The following is a 15,430-nucleotide window of genomic DNA, read 5'->3' on the forward strand; positions in this document are numbered from 1 at the left end:
GGGTGGCAGGTGGCAGTTGCCCCGTCTGGCAGCTGGGGATGATGGGAGTCAGGGTCCAATGTTGAATAAGCAATTTAAATTTAATAAATGTAAGAAATGAAATGTAATAAATACGATAAATAAATAAATGCAATAAATAAATGAAAAAGAAAAAGTAGAAGGAAGGAGAGGGAAGGAAGGAGGGAGGGAAGAAAGAGAGAGAGAAAGTAAAGTAAAAGAAGAATCAAACAAAGAAAGAGAGAATGAAGAAAAAGAAAGAAAGAAAGAAAGAAAGAAAAAGAAAGAAAGAAAGAAAGAGCTAGCTAGCAAGCACCTAATGGAAGCTGGCCAGTCAAAACCCTCTGGGAGCTGCTTGGAAGATGGTTGAGGTTAAGTCGTCCCCTCAGCCAGGAGGGAGCCAGCTGCCCTCTTGGCATCCTCATCCATCTCACACGGTCATTGTGGGGAGCACCAAGACCACATTTTAGCTGCTAGAGAAAGGACAGGATGCCAGTCCAGCAAAGATGAGGAATAAAAGGAGTGTGAGGAAGTTTGCAGCTGCTTTTTGTGGGAGCCTTGTGCGTCTTCAAGTCAGGCTGCACAGCCTTGGGCTTCAGGCAGCATCTCCTTGGAAAGCCATTCCTTCCACAGGCCATTTCTCTGCCTTTGCCATCCTTGAGGTAACTCAGCCCTTGCCTTCAGTACAAAAACCCAGTTAAAATACAGAAAGCAGCAGAATAATCTCTACTATCCCATCCTTCTCTTTCTTTAGATCAGCTTTCCTCAAGGAAGTTCCTCCTGAAGTGAGATCACAATACATATCATCCCCAGCCAGCAACTCCTAATGGATTAGAAGATCACTACCCCATTAGCAGTGGGGGACAATGAGGTTACATTTAGACCTCAGTATACCAATAACCACAGTTGGATCGTAGCAATTGGATTCCTTTTGGATAGGGTCGAATCACAGAATCTAAGGCAGGGATGTCCAACCGCAGCAACTTTAAAGACTCATGGACTTCAACTCCCAGAATTTCCCAGCCAGAATCGTGGACTACGTGGAATAACCCAAACATCTCCAAGATCTTGAGGCAAATGTATAAACCTTGAGCAACTCGGCTCCAAGTTACCTAAATTCCCTCTTTTTTTTCTTGATAGCCTACTGATCTGCTGATCGGTGGGATCGCTATTGTTTTATTGTTGTTATAGTTGTACGTGATATAAAAATATTTATTTGTTTTCCTTTGGTTTTGTTTGCATTATTGTTTATACAGCTTCTGTAAATCCATCTGATTTGTTGGACTGAAGTCCCATAACAAAATTTGCAACAAAAGGAAGACAGAAACTTTTTTTTTCCAGTAGCCATTGAAGGATAGCTCTTGGGAATTGGCAGAGAGCTGACCAAGTCACAAATCACTGATTTTTTCCTCCATTCTTTTGGGTCTCCTTTCACCTGGTAAAATAGAGAAGGAAAATCCACAGGAATGCAAGAACACAATGGCTTTCCTCCAGGGTGAAATCCAGCAGGTTCTGACAGGTTCTGGAGAACCGGTAGCGGAAATTTTGAGCAGTTCGGAGAACTGGCAAATACCACCTCTGGCTGGCCCCAGAGTGGGGTGGGATTGGAGGTTTTGCAACATCCTTCCCCCCAAGGAATGGGGAGGGAATGGGCATTTTGCAGTATCCTTCCCCTGCCACACCCACCAAGCCATGCCCACAGAACCGGTAGTAATAAAAATTGGATTTCACCACTGTTTTCCTCCCCTTCCTCCCGCCTTTGACAAACCAAACACATAACTGGAGGATGAGCTTTCTTGGGGAAATAAACTTTTGAAGCCCATAAAGCCCTCCCTGGATTCTTTAGGGGAAGATACAGGCTTCAGCTGCTGTCTCACGGACTTACAGGGGTCCTCTCTGCGGACTTCTGACTCTTCATTTTCTAAAGGGAAAATTTTGTCTGATGGAATTTCTCCAAGGAGGAGATAAAAGCTCCGTGTGGAAGAAACATTCTCCACAAGCAGTAGAGTAGTCCTCAATTTATAAGCATTCATTTAGTGACCATCCGAAGATACAATGGTGCTGGGGAAAAAAGGGTCACATGACTGGTTTTTACACTTATAACCGTTGTGATATCCCCGTACTTGTGATCCAAATTCGGACGCTTGGCAACTGACTCGTATTTATGACGGTTGCAGCATCCCGGGCTCATGTGATCACCCTTTTGTGACCTTCCCAGCCGGCTTCTGACAGGCAAAGTCATTAGGGGAAACTTAACAACTCCATGATTCAGTTAACAACTGCAGTTCAATCATTTAACAACGGTGGCAAAAAAGATCGTAAAATGGGGTGCAATTCACTTCACAACTGTCTTGCTTAGCAATGGAAATTTGGAGCTCAGTTGTGGTTGTAAGTCGAGGACTACCTGTACATCCAAAGCCATTGGTTTGCTAAGAAACCTGGGCTCTGAAGAAACCCACTGCCCAGAAACCCTGGCCAGGATGGAGGTCTGCTTATCAACCTCTCATGTCAGAATGAAGATACTGTAGAAACTCACCAGTTTCATGACTAAGCAGCATAATCAGCCAACCTTCCTTCTGGCTTCTGTTCCTCCCTCCCTCCCTCCCTTCCTTCTTTCTGGTTTCTCTGCAGAAACACCCCCAAGTTATTACAGGGGTACCAAAATGCTGCAGGAACTCCCACAACTGGCAGGGGAATTCTGGGAGTTGAAGTCCCCGGTCTTAAAGTTGCCAAGGTTGGACACCCGTGGCATAAAATCTTGCTGCTTGAGCAGGGGGTTGGACTAGAAGACCTTTGAAGTCCCTTCCTACTCTCTTATTCTGTATTCTGACCTATCCTACCTAACTGAAGGACAAAAGGGAACAGATGGAAGATGATCAAAGAGAGAAACAACCTGGAACTAAGGAGAAATTTCCTGACAGTGAGAACAATTAACCAATGGAACCACTTGCCTCCAGAAGTTGTGAATGCTCCAACACTGGAGGTTTTTAAGAAGTGACTGGGTTTGTGGGAAATGGTATAGGGTCTCCTGCTTGAGCAGGGCAAAGCTGGACTAGAAGACCTCTAAGGTTCCCTCTGACTCTATTATTCTGTATTCTGTTCTCCACCCTACAGATGGGTCCTTACCTGCTTGAGAATGCTGGGAGAAGATGCCATCCTTCCATTTTCCTGCACAGGCTGGGCTGCTCGGCTATTTATTTCCAAGCCTTGGGGTCCTGGACTTCCTCGTTCCCCCAGGCACAGAAGATGCTGTCAGAAGAATAAGTCAGGTTCCAACTTGAGCCGGGGCTGCACAAGAATCAATAAAAAAGAAATCCAGGCAGCTGTCAAGAAAGGAAAAATATTTATTCCTAAAAGCAAAACAGGTTTGCTTTTAGGGGCAGCTGCAGAGAAATGGGGTACAGCAGCAGACTTTTATAGGGGGAGCTTTTGTGGAAGTGTCTATGTGCTGATTCTAGGGTGACACTTGAGGTGTGTATGTGTGTGTTTGTGTAAGCATATATACTCCTGAACATGCAATTCCGTTTAGGAGACTTAATTTAATTAACTCTAATTGCATTTGCAGAACTTTTCCTTTGATATGTGGATTAGGTCTGGGTAACTTATTTGGGGGTTTGCAGATGTTCGAATAAAGGATTTTCATCCCTGTTTACTATTTCAACTTGATTGATTGATTTTCAGCTTGACTGTCAATTATCTCTAATAGCAACGCCAATTCTCAGATTCCCATTGTGGATTCTTTTAATGTTTAAGGGAAGATGGGAATAGTACAAAGCATGAAATATATTTGGGTATGAAATTTCTCACAATGCCCAGCAGCCCTTGTGCCAGGGCCTGGTTGCCAGAATCCCTGGCTCTCTTTCCTCCATTTACCTGAATGGTCAACAGGTTCAAGTTGTCTTCGCCCGTCATCCCTGATCAGCTCACCAGCCTGGGAGAAGCCCTCCTCTCTGCTGGTTGGAAGCAGCCTCCTAGGGTGGCACCGGCTCCTTTTTAACTTCTGCTAGACCTGGTGGTCCTTCACCGCAGACGTGGGAGAAGAAGAGGTGGCCTGGGGGATAAGGGTGGTGTTTCCAGGCCCTGGACTTGGGCAGAGGTCTTTTGTACTGCACCTCCACTGAAACATCTCCAGAAGCTTCCTTAGGAAAGCCATGGCAGGCTTCTCTGGGTGAGTGTGGCACGGTGGGTAGGTGGCACAATGGCTGCCTTGGCCGGTCCTTTGCAGCTTCCTTCTCAGCTGCTCCAGGCGCCGGACGAGCCGGGAGAGGGTCTCAGAGGGCTCCTCCTGCTCGTCCTGGATGGCCTGCAGTTCCAGGTAGAAGCAGTCCAGGTTGTTGGCATAGCAAACCTACAAGACAGACGCCAGGTGGCAAGAGTGAAAGGGCAGGAAGAGCTGTGGGGCTGAAGTCAGCGGTCCCAATCTCCTCTGCCTTCCGATCAAAGAAGCCAGAACAGTACAAAGCTCTACTCAGACAAACCGGCCATCAACAGACACACCTAGATAAAGAACATCTACACACCACTCAAAAGAGACAATCAAAAAGCCCAGAAGGAAACAAAAGGAGCCACCACACCTCCTCACCAGCAATCAAAAGCCAGAGAAGCAGAGATGAATACCAATATTAACAGCTGAGCAGACCAATAATCAGGAAGCAAAACAAGATCTCAGTCAGGGGAAACAACAGTCTAATGAAGGGACCCTCAAAAACACTTCCACCAACACTGACGGGCAGCAAAGTCACAGCAAACCCCGATTCCTTCTAGCATTAATGATGTTCCTTATTTGGCTAATAAGACGTCTGCAAGGAAACAATCAATCTTAGAGAGCATGAAGGATTCCCAGGTTGTTGCCCTCCTTTTCCTCTCCTTCTCCTCCCTCCTCCTCCTCTCCTCCTCTTCCTCCTCCTTGTCCTCCTCCTCCCTCTTCCTCCTCCTCCCTCCCCCTCCCCTTCGGCCTCCTCCTCCTCTCCACAAGCCCCCTGTCCCTTCCAGCATTGTTATCTAGGTGGGTCATGAAACATCTGCAAGCAAACAACCAAGTTCAGAGAGCGCCAAGCAGGGGTGTCCAGCCTTGGCGACTTAAGACTTGTGGACTTCAATTCCCAGCATGCATATAAAAGTCCCGTTTCCCCTGTGATATGCCCAAGAGGCACATACCGTGATGTCTTCTGGGGTGTAGAGAGTCCCGAGGCTGCTGGAATTGCCCTGGAGAGGAAAGGAAGAGGATGTTGCGGTGATGGGCAGCTTTCGAATCCGGTGCTGGAGTGGACACCCTAAGTTCTTTCTGACACCCCCAGAACTTGTTTGGATTCCTCCTGCTGAAAATTGGTTGCATGGCTCCCCCCCCACCCCATTTTAAAACAAGAAACACAGAAACTATGACCTTCATCCTAAAATAGTTGCACAGAAGTATTTAAAAAGTGAATGAAAATAAATAAACCGACATCCCCAAATCCAGGAAAATGAAAATCTCAGCCCTGAACGTTCCTAATGTGTCCCTCACACCAAAAATCCTAGTTAGACAGAAACTCAACTTCAAATCCCTTTAAAGAAACCGATGCGTCTCTGGCTACGGATTATCTCAAGCCAGGATCTCTCCCGTTGCACTCAAACAGCCTCAAAGAAGGAAAGGCAGAACAGCCCGTCCTGCCTTTGTTGGTTATGGGACCAAGATAAAGGGGATGTGTGGTGGTAAATTATCTCCCCTCCACACTGGTGGGCCGAGCAGTCTGGATGGAGACATTGGAGGGCCTTCAAAGATGCACAGCATAATTTTCTCTTTGGGACATCTGAGTGCTTTTGGCCTGCGGGGTCCCTGGTGCTCTCTGAGCTGGGTGGTTTTCTTGCAGACGTTTCATGACCCAACTAAATAACGTTATCGGTGTTGAAGCATCGAAGATGTTACCTAGTTGGGTCATGAAACGTCTCCAAAAAAACACTCAGCTCAGAGAGCACAAAGGACCCCACAGTCGTCACAGTCCTCCTCCTCCTCCTCCTCCTCCTCAACTCTAGCACTGATGACATTCCCTAGCTGGGTCACGAAATGACTTCAAGAAAACCACCAAACTCAGAGAGCACTGAGGACCCCACAGTTCAACCCCGAGTTACAAATATTCTCTTCTATTACCTTGTGAACAGCCGCGGCCACCAGAAACATGCACACTGCTAAGATGCTACAAGCAGGAGCCCACCCTTCAGTCTAGTTGCCTGTGGGCTAAGGAGCCATGCAAACTCATCCATGGTGATACCTAACCATGGTTTAAGGCTTAGGGTTTATAGAATATGGTTTATAGTAGTGACCATTTGCATCCTCTGCCTTTAGCCGTTTCAATTTAGCTTTTTGAAACATCTCAGGCACCCTCAGTGCATTCAATAACCCACGATTAAACAAGCCAGGACTTCAAGATAACTCCCAAACCCAGTTTGTGTTGCAATTAGGCTTAGGGCGCTCTTCGGATGTCTTCTGGGTAGGGGGGAGGGCACTTGATGTCCACTCACCATCTCCTTCATGAAGGCGTCCAGCAGCCTGATTGATTCCTGCTGGCACAACAGTGGCCTACTGGCAGAGAGGCTCATGATGGCCATGGCCCAGAGGACTTGGTAGAGACGAGGCGGGGAGGAAGATCTGGGGGCACGACCCATCCTGGGCTTCATCTCAGGTGACCAAAACTCTGCATGGGTACAGCCACATGGTTAGAGGGCTCTGGATGACATCGCCTATAATCGGTAGAAGTGGCCGAGACAAAATAAAACAACACGGCCCATCATGCGCAGCACGCATGTGTGGTCAGTGAACCAGTGGCAAGCCGGTTCAGATTTGACCAGTGATTATAAGTGTGAAAAATGCTTCAATACTATTGAAACTGTGAACAGACGCTAGGCGAACGGTCGTAATTCAAGAGCTACCTGTACTTTTCATTTTCTATTGAAAAGAGGAAAAGTAAGCATACTTGTGCCCAAACTCTTTCAAATGGTTGTGCTATTTGCATCGATTAAATTCTGCTGAATTCATTTGTTATCAGCAGAAGAAGCCCAGCCCGTTGTAAAAAGTGAAACTCTACACAAACACACAGAAACACACCCACTGGGAACCATTTCCATCCGATGGATTCTGGTGGGCCCAGACGCCCGGCTACGTGCTCTGCGAGAATTCCAAAGAGTTCCCTGTGCGGCTGAGATCAAGATCCAGCAAGCAGTGAGAAGAGACGGCCAGATTAATCCAAGGGAAAGATTTTAAAGGGGCTTCCGGGATTTTCCTGAGCCAGGAGAGAGAAAGAACAGAAGCTTTTAATCACAGCTCATTCAGGTCAGATGAGAAAGCAGGAAAACATTTCCTATCGCTTGTAACGCAGCTGGGCTGGACAAGTGCAAGGCACTTGGCGCTGGGGATGGTCCCTGGTGGGGAGGCCGTTGCTGGGAGGGGCATTTTCCTTTTTTTGAAAATCACAGATCAGGAGGCATTAAAAGCAAAAACCTTCGTCCCCTTGTTCCAGATGTGGGAACCGAAAGAGAAGCTGTTGGGTGGAGATATGATCAATTTAGCAGCCAGGGATTAGTGGGCATCTTCAGGCCTCATTCTTCAAGGTTTGTTTATTTATTTCTATTTTATTTGTAAACTTTATTGGCCGCCCATGTTACTACGGGATAACTCTGAGCGACTTACAAAGGCTTGTTCTTTTAAGTTAAAAACCTGCTGTCCACTCCCACTTCCCCGACCATCACTTTAGCAGGTGGGGCAGCTGGTTAGTTCCCACTCTATCACTTGTTTTCCTTCGTTTGTTAAATTGCTTTAATAAGTAACTCGAGGTGGCAAACTTACATAATACTCCTTCCTCCTCTTTTTTTCCCTTACAACAATCACCTTGTGAGGTAGGTTGGGCAGAGAAAGAGAGAGAGGGCCTGTCCCAAAGTTGCCCAGCCAGCTTTTGTGCCTAAGGCGGGACTAGAACTCACCGTCTCCTGGTTGCTTGGCCAGCACCTTAACTACTACACGAAACTGGCTCAGGCTGCACAGTAGGATCACCTGTTGTCCTGCTTTCCACCTCTCTTTTGCTTCCCTTATCTTCATAAAAAGGGTTAAAGATTGGAAATTGCAAAGGTCTTCGGAGCAACCCAAGCTAGCTCTCTCCGTTGTCTTTCTGGTGGCTCTGAAAAATCCAGTTCCTTCACCTAGGACAGTGGAGAAGGTGGTCAAAGCCTTTTTAAAACTCCTGCCTGTTCTTTCTCTTTTGTGTGTTGATTGGGTGTTGCTGCCAGGAAGGGTGGAGGGGTTACTGTTTTTTATTCTTTTATATTGGGATTTGTATTGTTTGTAAGCTGCCCAGAGATGGTTTTTCGAGAGGCAACTGGGCTTTCTTTGTTTTTCCTTAAAGACATTTCACTTCTCATCCATGAAGCTTCTTCAGTTCTGACTGAATGGCAGAGAATGCAAGGATTTATATTCCTTGCAGTAAGAAGCTTCTTGGGTGAGAAGCGAAACCTCTTCAAGGAAAAAAACCAAGGAAGTCCAGCTGCCTCTTGAAAAAACATCTTTGGGACAACCGTGACCTGGATGATTGAGAATCTCCAGAGACATAAGCTGCCCAGAGTGAGTGGGTGGCCATATAAATCTTCTAAATAAAGAAGGAAATATTATATTTCCCTTCATTTTCAGATCTCCCTGCCTAATATGCTGTTTCTCCAGTGATCTGAAGTCTGCTGAGGTTCCATCCACACAACTCCAGCTCTGTTTTTGTACACTGGGTGGGCTTCCTGCAGTCCCGGACGGGGGATTGACCGGGAGTGCGCCGGGTGCACACTGAACTGGAAAAACAATATTTTTTTCCAACGTTACCACCATCTCTCCCCATTTCAACTTATTTTCCTTGACAGGAAGAAACATTAGGGACCTTAGACGGTTGCAATAAATTTGCATTCTTCCTGTCCCTCTGCACGTTTTTCTGCATTTCTTTTCAAAATGCTTTTTTCTTCTCAGGCCAAAACTTAGATGGAAGATGAAGAGGGGGCGAGTGGGAGCTTTCTAAAGAAAACATTTCCGGCAATAAAGACCCTAAGTTCTCTCTCCATACATCCCCCCACCCAAAAGGGCCATCTGGACTATCAGATCCAGGGTCTGTCCCTTCCTTGTTTTCCCTTCCCCCCAAAAAAAACCTCCACCCACCTTTCAGAATCTTCAGAGAAGATTCTCAACCTTCAGAGAATCCTTGGAGCAGCTGAGTTGGGATACTTGCAGAATCCTTCCAGGGAGAGCTCTTTGAGACCCACTCCCAAAGTTTCCAGCTGACCAACACGACTTGGAAGGAGCGGTGTCAGATGTCCCACCTTCTCAAGCCTTGCCTGAAATGGCAGCCTTTTCCTGAAAAAAAAAAAAAATAGAAATAAAAATTGGATTGCACCCCTTCGGGTTGGCCTCTTTCTTTCTCAGGCCAATTCCTTGAATTGCCAAGAGGTCAAGAATCTCTCAAGATTGATTACTTGCCAGCGGCCGGCCCGTGTGTGATGACCGTGATGCTTTTTAAGGAACCACCAGATGCTGGTTTGCTTGGCTGGTCTTCCTGCCCACAGATTCTTCTTCAGCAAAGGGCAAAGGAACTTGAGTGGCTTAGATCCCGTAGAAGACTTGTGGACTTTGTCTCCCAGAATCCCCCAGTCTGCAAAGCTGGAAGACTTGTGGAGTTGAAGTCAACAAGTCTTCCATCTGCCACATTTGGAGACCCCCACTTAATAATGTGGGTTGATCTGGTGACCCTTTAGATAGGAACTCTGGGAGATGAAGTCTACAAGTCTTAAAGTTGCCAAGATTTGGGCTTAGGGGATCAAGCAGCCATCAGTGCAAGAATATACAGCTACTCCTTGTGATTTATTCCAAGGCCATCACCCTGGAGTTGTAAGAGAAGGAAGGAAATTTAAAAAGTATGATATAAAATTACGGCATAGAATAATGGAATTGGAAGGGACCTTGGAGGTCTTCTAGTCCAAGCCCCAGTTCAAGCAGGAGACCCTACACAATTCTAGACAAGTGGTTGTCCAATCTCTTCTTGAAAACCTCCGGTGTTGGAGCACCCATAATTTCTGGTGGCAAGCTGTTCCACTGGATAATTGTTCTCATTGTCAGGAAGTTTCTCCTTAGTTCCAGGTTGCTTCTCTCCTAGATTAGTTTCCATCCATTGCTTCTTGTCCTGCCTTCAGATGTTTTGAAGAATAGGTTGACCCCCCTCTTCTTTGTAGAAGCCCCTCAAATATTAGAAGCACAAGGTTGGCTGAGGAATTCAGAGACTTGAAGTCCACAAGTCTTAAAGTACCATGATTGGACACCCTGGTACAGGGGCTCCTGCTTGAGCAGGGGGTTGGGCTAGAAGGCCTTCAAGATCCCTTCCAACTCTGTTATTCTGTATTCTCCCTCTTGCCTCCTTTTGCTGGCTGGAAGAATAAAAGAATAATAAAGTTGGAAGGGAAGGTCTTGAAGGTTTTCTAGTCCAACCTCCTGTTCAAGCGGGAAATTTCAGACAAATGGTTGTCCAATCTCTTCTTGAAAACCTCCAATATTGGAGCACCCGTAATTTCTGGAGGAGAAGCTGTTCCACTGATTGTTCTCATTGTCAGGAATTTTCTCCTTACAGGTATGTTTATAAGAGTAACATTTAGAATTTGGCTTCTAGAATTCTGAATTTCCCTTCTGGATGCTTAGGAACGCTTACTTTTTTTCAAATTGCTCTAACTTTTCTTTAACGTGTCTCCTACTCCGTGTCTACTGCAGTCAGGTAGCCTCTGAATTATATTCCTCTAATACCTCGTTGGTTTTTGGCCAGCCGCCACTGAATGTTACTTCCGTTGGGGGTGACTAATGGCCCGTTATAAACTTATCCTGCCTGTGGTTCTAGTTCCTCCCACACATGACTCTGATCAGGGGGCATCTAAGATAGGTTGAGATAAGTCTCCAATATCTTCATATCTGAGCAAGAAAGAGCTTGCTTAAAAGAAACGAAAGAAAATGTGCTTGAGGAAGGGGTGGGCTGGAAGACCTCCAAGGTCCCTTCCAACTCTTGTCATTCTGTCTCCAAACTAGGTTTTCACTGTGCAAGGAGCAAAGAGCGATTTTTATCAAGCTCTCAAGGAACTCACTATCAATTTGTAGCCTTTCTAGCTTTGCCAGTGGATTCTTCTATTATTATTATTATTATTTTATTTACACAAAATGACAGTATACACAGCAAACGAGATAACTATGCTGGATTTCGTATCACAGATCACTAGTCGAACAATTCCCAAGCATTTAGGACTGCGTGATGTATCGGCGAGCAGATCCCAGTAAGTTGGCCTTCTGCAGCTGACCAATGGTGAGGATGATGGTGATGATGATCATTAAAATACCAGCAATAATAATGAAGCCATGGAAAGCCAGAAGAGCTGTAAAGGCATCACCCACCCACGTTATCTGTTCTTGCAAGAAGCTTTCATAGAGTTGGAAGGAACCTCAGAGGTCTCCTAGTCCAACCCCCTGCTCAAACAGGAGACCCCATACCATTTCAAACAAATGGCTGTCCGGTCTCTTCTTAAAGACTTCCAGTGATGGAGCACCCACAACTTCTGGTGGCAAGCAGTTCCACTGGTTCATTGACCCACAAGCCCAGCCCAAAGTACCTCTGTTCCGAAGGTTCTGGCCTTTGTAAGGGCAACAGGAATCCTGCAAGGAGGTCACACTTTTTGATTCTGATGGGTGGATTTTAGGGACCGCCGGAAACAAGGACCCCACCAGGAATTGTATCCTCCCCAAAGGTGCCGATCTTCTCTCTGTTCCTGGCTTGCCAAGGCCTCAGGAGCTTTCCCAAGGCTACTTCAACAGTGTGCTTCAGCGTTCTCGGAATTGTGACCAGGCTTAAGAAAACGCTAACCATGTTCTACACCCAGGATGAGGCAGGCTTTCGCCCCACCCCTGTGATGTTGAAATGGCTGTGCAGAATTAAAACCAGGGGACGTTTCCAAATATTTGCTGGCTGCCCCAAAAAAGGGTTAACAGCTGCTAATGCAGCCCATATAATACACTCACATCTCTTCCTGCCAACGGGTTTGTTGGACAACATTTCAAGTCAGCAAAAGTCTTTTTCAAGTCAACAGATTTTGAGCCACAAAGGTGGGGAGACCCCTAACCTCGGCCCCCAGGAGTGGTCTTGCCAAAACAGGACTGGTCAGCTCCTTCTGGTGGCCCTGCAAAGAGAGAGGGCTCTCTACCAAGGTCTCAGGAGAGGTTGCGCAATTGGGCACAACATTGGAGCTATCCATCCAATCCACTCAATTCTCAGTTTTAGTCACAGCTGCCTGAATTTTGCATTCCATTTCTGCCACTTCTCTCCGAGGCAGAGACCAGCAAATTGTGGGGTGATTTAGAGACAGATTTAGCCATCTTAGCGGTAGGAATGAATACAAAGCTGACCAGGATGTAACTAGGTTTGCGCCTATTTGATCAGTTTATTGGACTGAAACCAAGCTTGATTCAGAAGTGAGACAAAGGTGGGAGCTCATATTGACCAGTCAGTGTCAGAAGAATAATTTGGGGTTCCAACTCGAGCCAGGATTGCGCAAGAATAAATAAAAATGAAATCTAGACAGCTGTAGGGAAATATTTATTCCCAAAAGCAAAGCTATGGAGAAATGGGGTACAGCAAGGTTGTTTTATAGAGGAGCGTGTGGAATTGCATACATGTTGATTCCAGGGTGACACTGGAGGGGCGTGGTGTGTATATCATACATCATATCATCTATGATGAAAACCATTTGTCTGAGATGTATGGGTTCTCTTGCCTGAGCAGGGGTTGGACTAGAAGACCTCCAAGGTCCCTTCCAACTCTGTTATTCTATTCTCTATTCTGTTCTATTCTATTCTATTCTATTCTATTCTATTCTATTCGTTTATTCTTGTGAACATGCGGTTTGGCTGGGAGACCATTTTAATTAATTCTATTTGTGTTTACAGACCTTCTACTTTGATATGTGGATTAGATCTGAGCAGGGGTGAAATTTACCACTTACCAGTTCAAAAGTGCACACATGGGTCACATGCGTGCACACACCCTCTGCGCATGCGCAAAATCTTTCTGTGCATGCGCAGAGGGTACAAAACACATTACTTCCTGGTTAAAACCAGGAAGTAACGACAGCCGGGCGGTTAGGTGGAGCCTCGCACCGCGATTGCTACCGGTTCTCCAAACTACCAGCCAAGATCGCTACCGGATCGTGTAATCCGGTCCGAACCGGGAGCATTTTATCCCGTATTTGGGGATGGAAGGAACTTTGAGTAAAAGATTTTCCCCCATTTGCTATTTTGACTTGATTAGCCTAGTTTTAGTTTGACTGTCAATTTTCTAGAGGAAATGCTGATTCTCAGTCCATTGCGGATTCTGCTAATATTTAAGGGAAGATGGAAACAGTGCAAAGAATAAAATATATCTGGATATAAAACTTCCCATATCAGGTTGGCATCTGATGTCTCCAGTTGACTGTATGAATCACAGGGCTACGTTTCCATAAACAGGAAGCTAAAACCAGATCATTTAAAGTTGGATTTCTCAATGCTGGCCACTTGAAGAGGTGTGGAGTTCCATTCCCAGGATTCTCCAGCCAGAAATTCATCAGGCTTGCCGGCTAAGGGAATCAAGTCCAGGTCTTTTAAGAGGGCCAAGATTGTAAAAAGCTGATTTATAAAACGTTGCACGAGAAAACTGGACAGCCTTTGTACGTGCCAGGTTTGGATAGACCGAGATTACAGCCACAATCCCAGGGAACACTTGCAGGATTTTAGGAATATCCAGGAGCACCAGGTGGGTGTGAAAAAAATGAGCAGGGCTGTGGGGTGGGTTGTTTCCGAGGAAAAAGGCAACCGACTTGATAAACAGCTCCAGAAATGGAATGCACCATTTTCTCAGCCCCCAATGGGCTGATCCTGAACCAGAACTGAACAAAAACTATTTTAATTAGCTGCCTCTCCTTTTTCTTCTTCCATTCTTTCTCCTCCCTCAAAGATAAGGTTATAAAACAAAAGGAAAAACAAAGCTAAGTGTTGCAATGGGGATTTGTATTTAGGTCAGTGTTTCTCAAACTTGGCAGCCTGAAGGTGTGTGGACTTCAGCTCCCAGAATTCCCCAACCAGCTCTGCTGGGAGTTGAAGTCCACATGTCTTCAGGCTGCAAGGTTGAGAAACGCTGGTTTAGATATTCATTTGTAGTTTCGTGGAATGGATCCAACGGCGACCAAGGATTGCAGCCAAAAGATACATTCATAGACCAAATCAAGTCAAATTATGAATTAAAAGAAAATCCTTGCTGGAAAGATGGTCGGGGAGAGCCAAAACAAAACAGCCCAGGTTGTGGTTGTCTAAGAAGTGTGGAGTTGTGTTAGAAGGGCATACAATGGAATCTGTATTGTCACGAGCTGAAATGCAGCGAGGAACAAGGACTGGGGCTCTTCCGGTTTCCATTACACCAAATTTCACAATGTGGGAGGCAGCAAGATTTGGGGGGCTGAGTAATTATGGGGCCAAAGGTACCATAGGCTATATTTTAATTCTGGCTGCCTATTTTTAGATTGCCACCGAGTTTAAGAGCAAGCACCTAGATTGATATTTTTTTCCCCCGAGGGCATGGGAGAACACAACAGACAAATAAAAAACAAGGGGTTTTTTGTTCTTAAATACAGATAGTCCTTGATTTACGACCATAATTGAGTCCAACATTTCTGTAGCTGAGTGAGACATTTGTTCAGGGAGCTTCGCTTCATTTTGTAACCTTTCTGGCCACTGCTGTTTAAGTGAATCACTCACTAACCACAGTTGTTAAGTTAGTCACACGGCCATTAAGTGAATCTGGCTTCCCCATTGACTTTGCTCATCAGAAGGTCACAAAGGGGATCACCTGACCGGGACATGGCAACCGTCATAAATATGAATCAATTGCCAAGTGTCTGGATTTTGACCACGTGCCCACAGGGAGGCTGCAAGGGGTTTTGAGTGCGGAAGCAGCGATAAATCACTTTTTTCAGTGCTGTTGTAACTTTGAACGGTCAGTAAGTGAACCATTTGTAAGCCGAGGACTACCTGTAATGCGTTTTTGGGTTGCAATAAGAGAGATTGTTCTGAAAGGAGAGATTCCCCACCCGTCTGACTTTGGAGAGAGCAGTTGTGAAGAGAGAGAGAGGACTCCGACAGGACCTGTGCTTAACTCATAGAATCATCTATTGCAATGTCCTTCCTGTTAAAGACTTCTTCAGCTTCAATCGCAATAATACAAGAGCAAACAATAGATTTAAACTTAATGTTAATCGCTCCAATCTTGATTGCAGAAAATATGACTTCTGTAACAGAGTTATTAGTGCTTGGAACACTTTAGCTGACTCTGTGGTCTCTTCCCATAATCCCAAAAGCTTTAACCAAAAACTGTCTATT

The 15,430-nt window shown here is 45.6% G+C and overlaps 1 protein-coding gene and 1 long non-coding RNA gene across 6 annotated transcripts; one reads left to right on the top strand and one right to left on the bottom strand.

Annotated features, from left to right (window-relative positions):
- Window positions 1–760: 760 nt before the first annotated feature.
- Window positions 761–12,184, bottom strand: LOC131204607 (uncharacterized). Of its 5 annotated transcripts, none has more exons than XM_058196035.1 (7): window positions 9,158–9,287; window positions 7,951–8,166; window positions 6,496–6,668; window positions 5,155–5,202; window positions 3,871–4,345; window positions 3,124–3,285; window positions 761–1,432 (listed from the first exon to the last, which is right to left on the bottom strand). In XM_058196035.1, exons 2-5 carry the CDS (start codon window positions 8,063–8,065, stop codon window positions 4,001–4,003), a joined length of 681 nt encoding a protein of 226 aa, XP_058052018.1. In that variant the 5' UTR covers window positions 8,066–8,166; window positions 9,158–9,287; the 3' UTR covers window positions 761–1,432; window positions 3,124–3,285; window positions 3,871–4,000. The 5 variants fall into 5 exon arrangements, with proteins under 5 accessions (XP_058052018.1, XP_058052021.1, XP_058052019.1 ...); XM_058196036.1 differs by lacking the exon at window positions 7,951–8,166 and adding an exon at window positions 7,079–7,253 and having other exon boundaries at window positions 766–1,432; window positions 9,158–12,184; XM_058196040.1 differs by lacking the exon at window positions 9,158–9,287 and adding an exon at window positions 7,079–7,253 and having other exon boundaries at window positions 766–1,432; window positions 8,021–8,154.
- LOC131204612 (uncharacterized) lies at window positions 7,349–9,391 on the top strand. The gene is made up of 2 exons (XR_009156615.1): window positions 7,349–7,581; window positions 8,651–9,391. It is a non-coding gene; the product is annotated as an uncharacterized LOC131204612 (long non-coding RNA).
- Window positions 12,185–15,430: the final 3,246 nt, after the last annotated feature.

Source organism: Ahaetulla prasina, chromosome 10, assembly GCF_028640845.1.
Source record: "Ahaetulla prasina isolate Xishuangbanna chromosome 10, ASM2864084v1, whole genome shotgun sequence".
In the NCBI taxonomy this organism is placed as follows: Eukaryota; Metazoa; Chordata; class Lepidosauria; order Squamata; family Colubridae; genus Ahaetulla; species Ahaetulla prasina.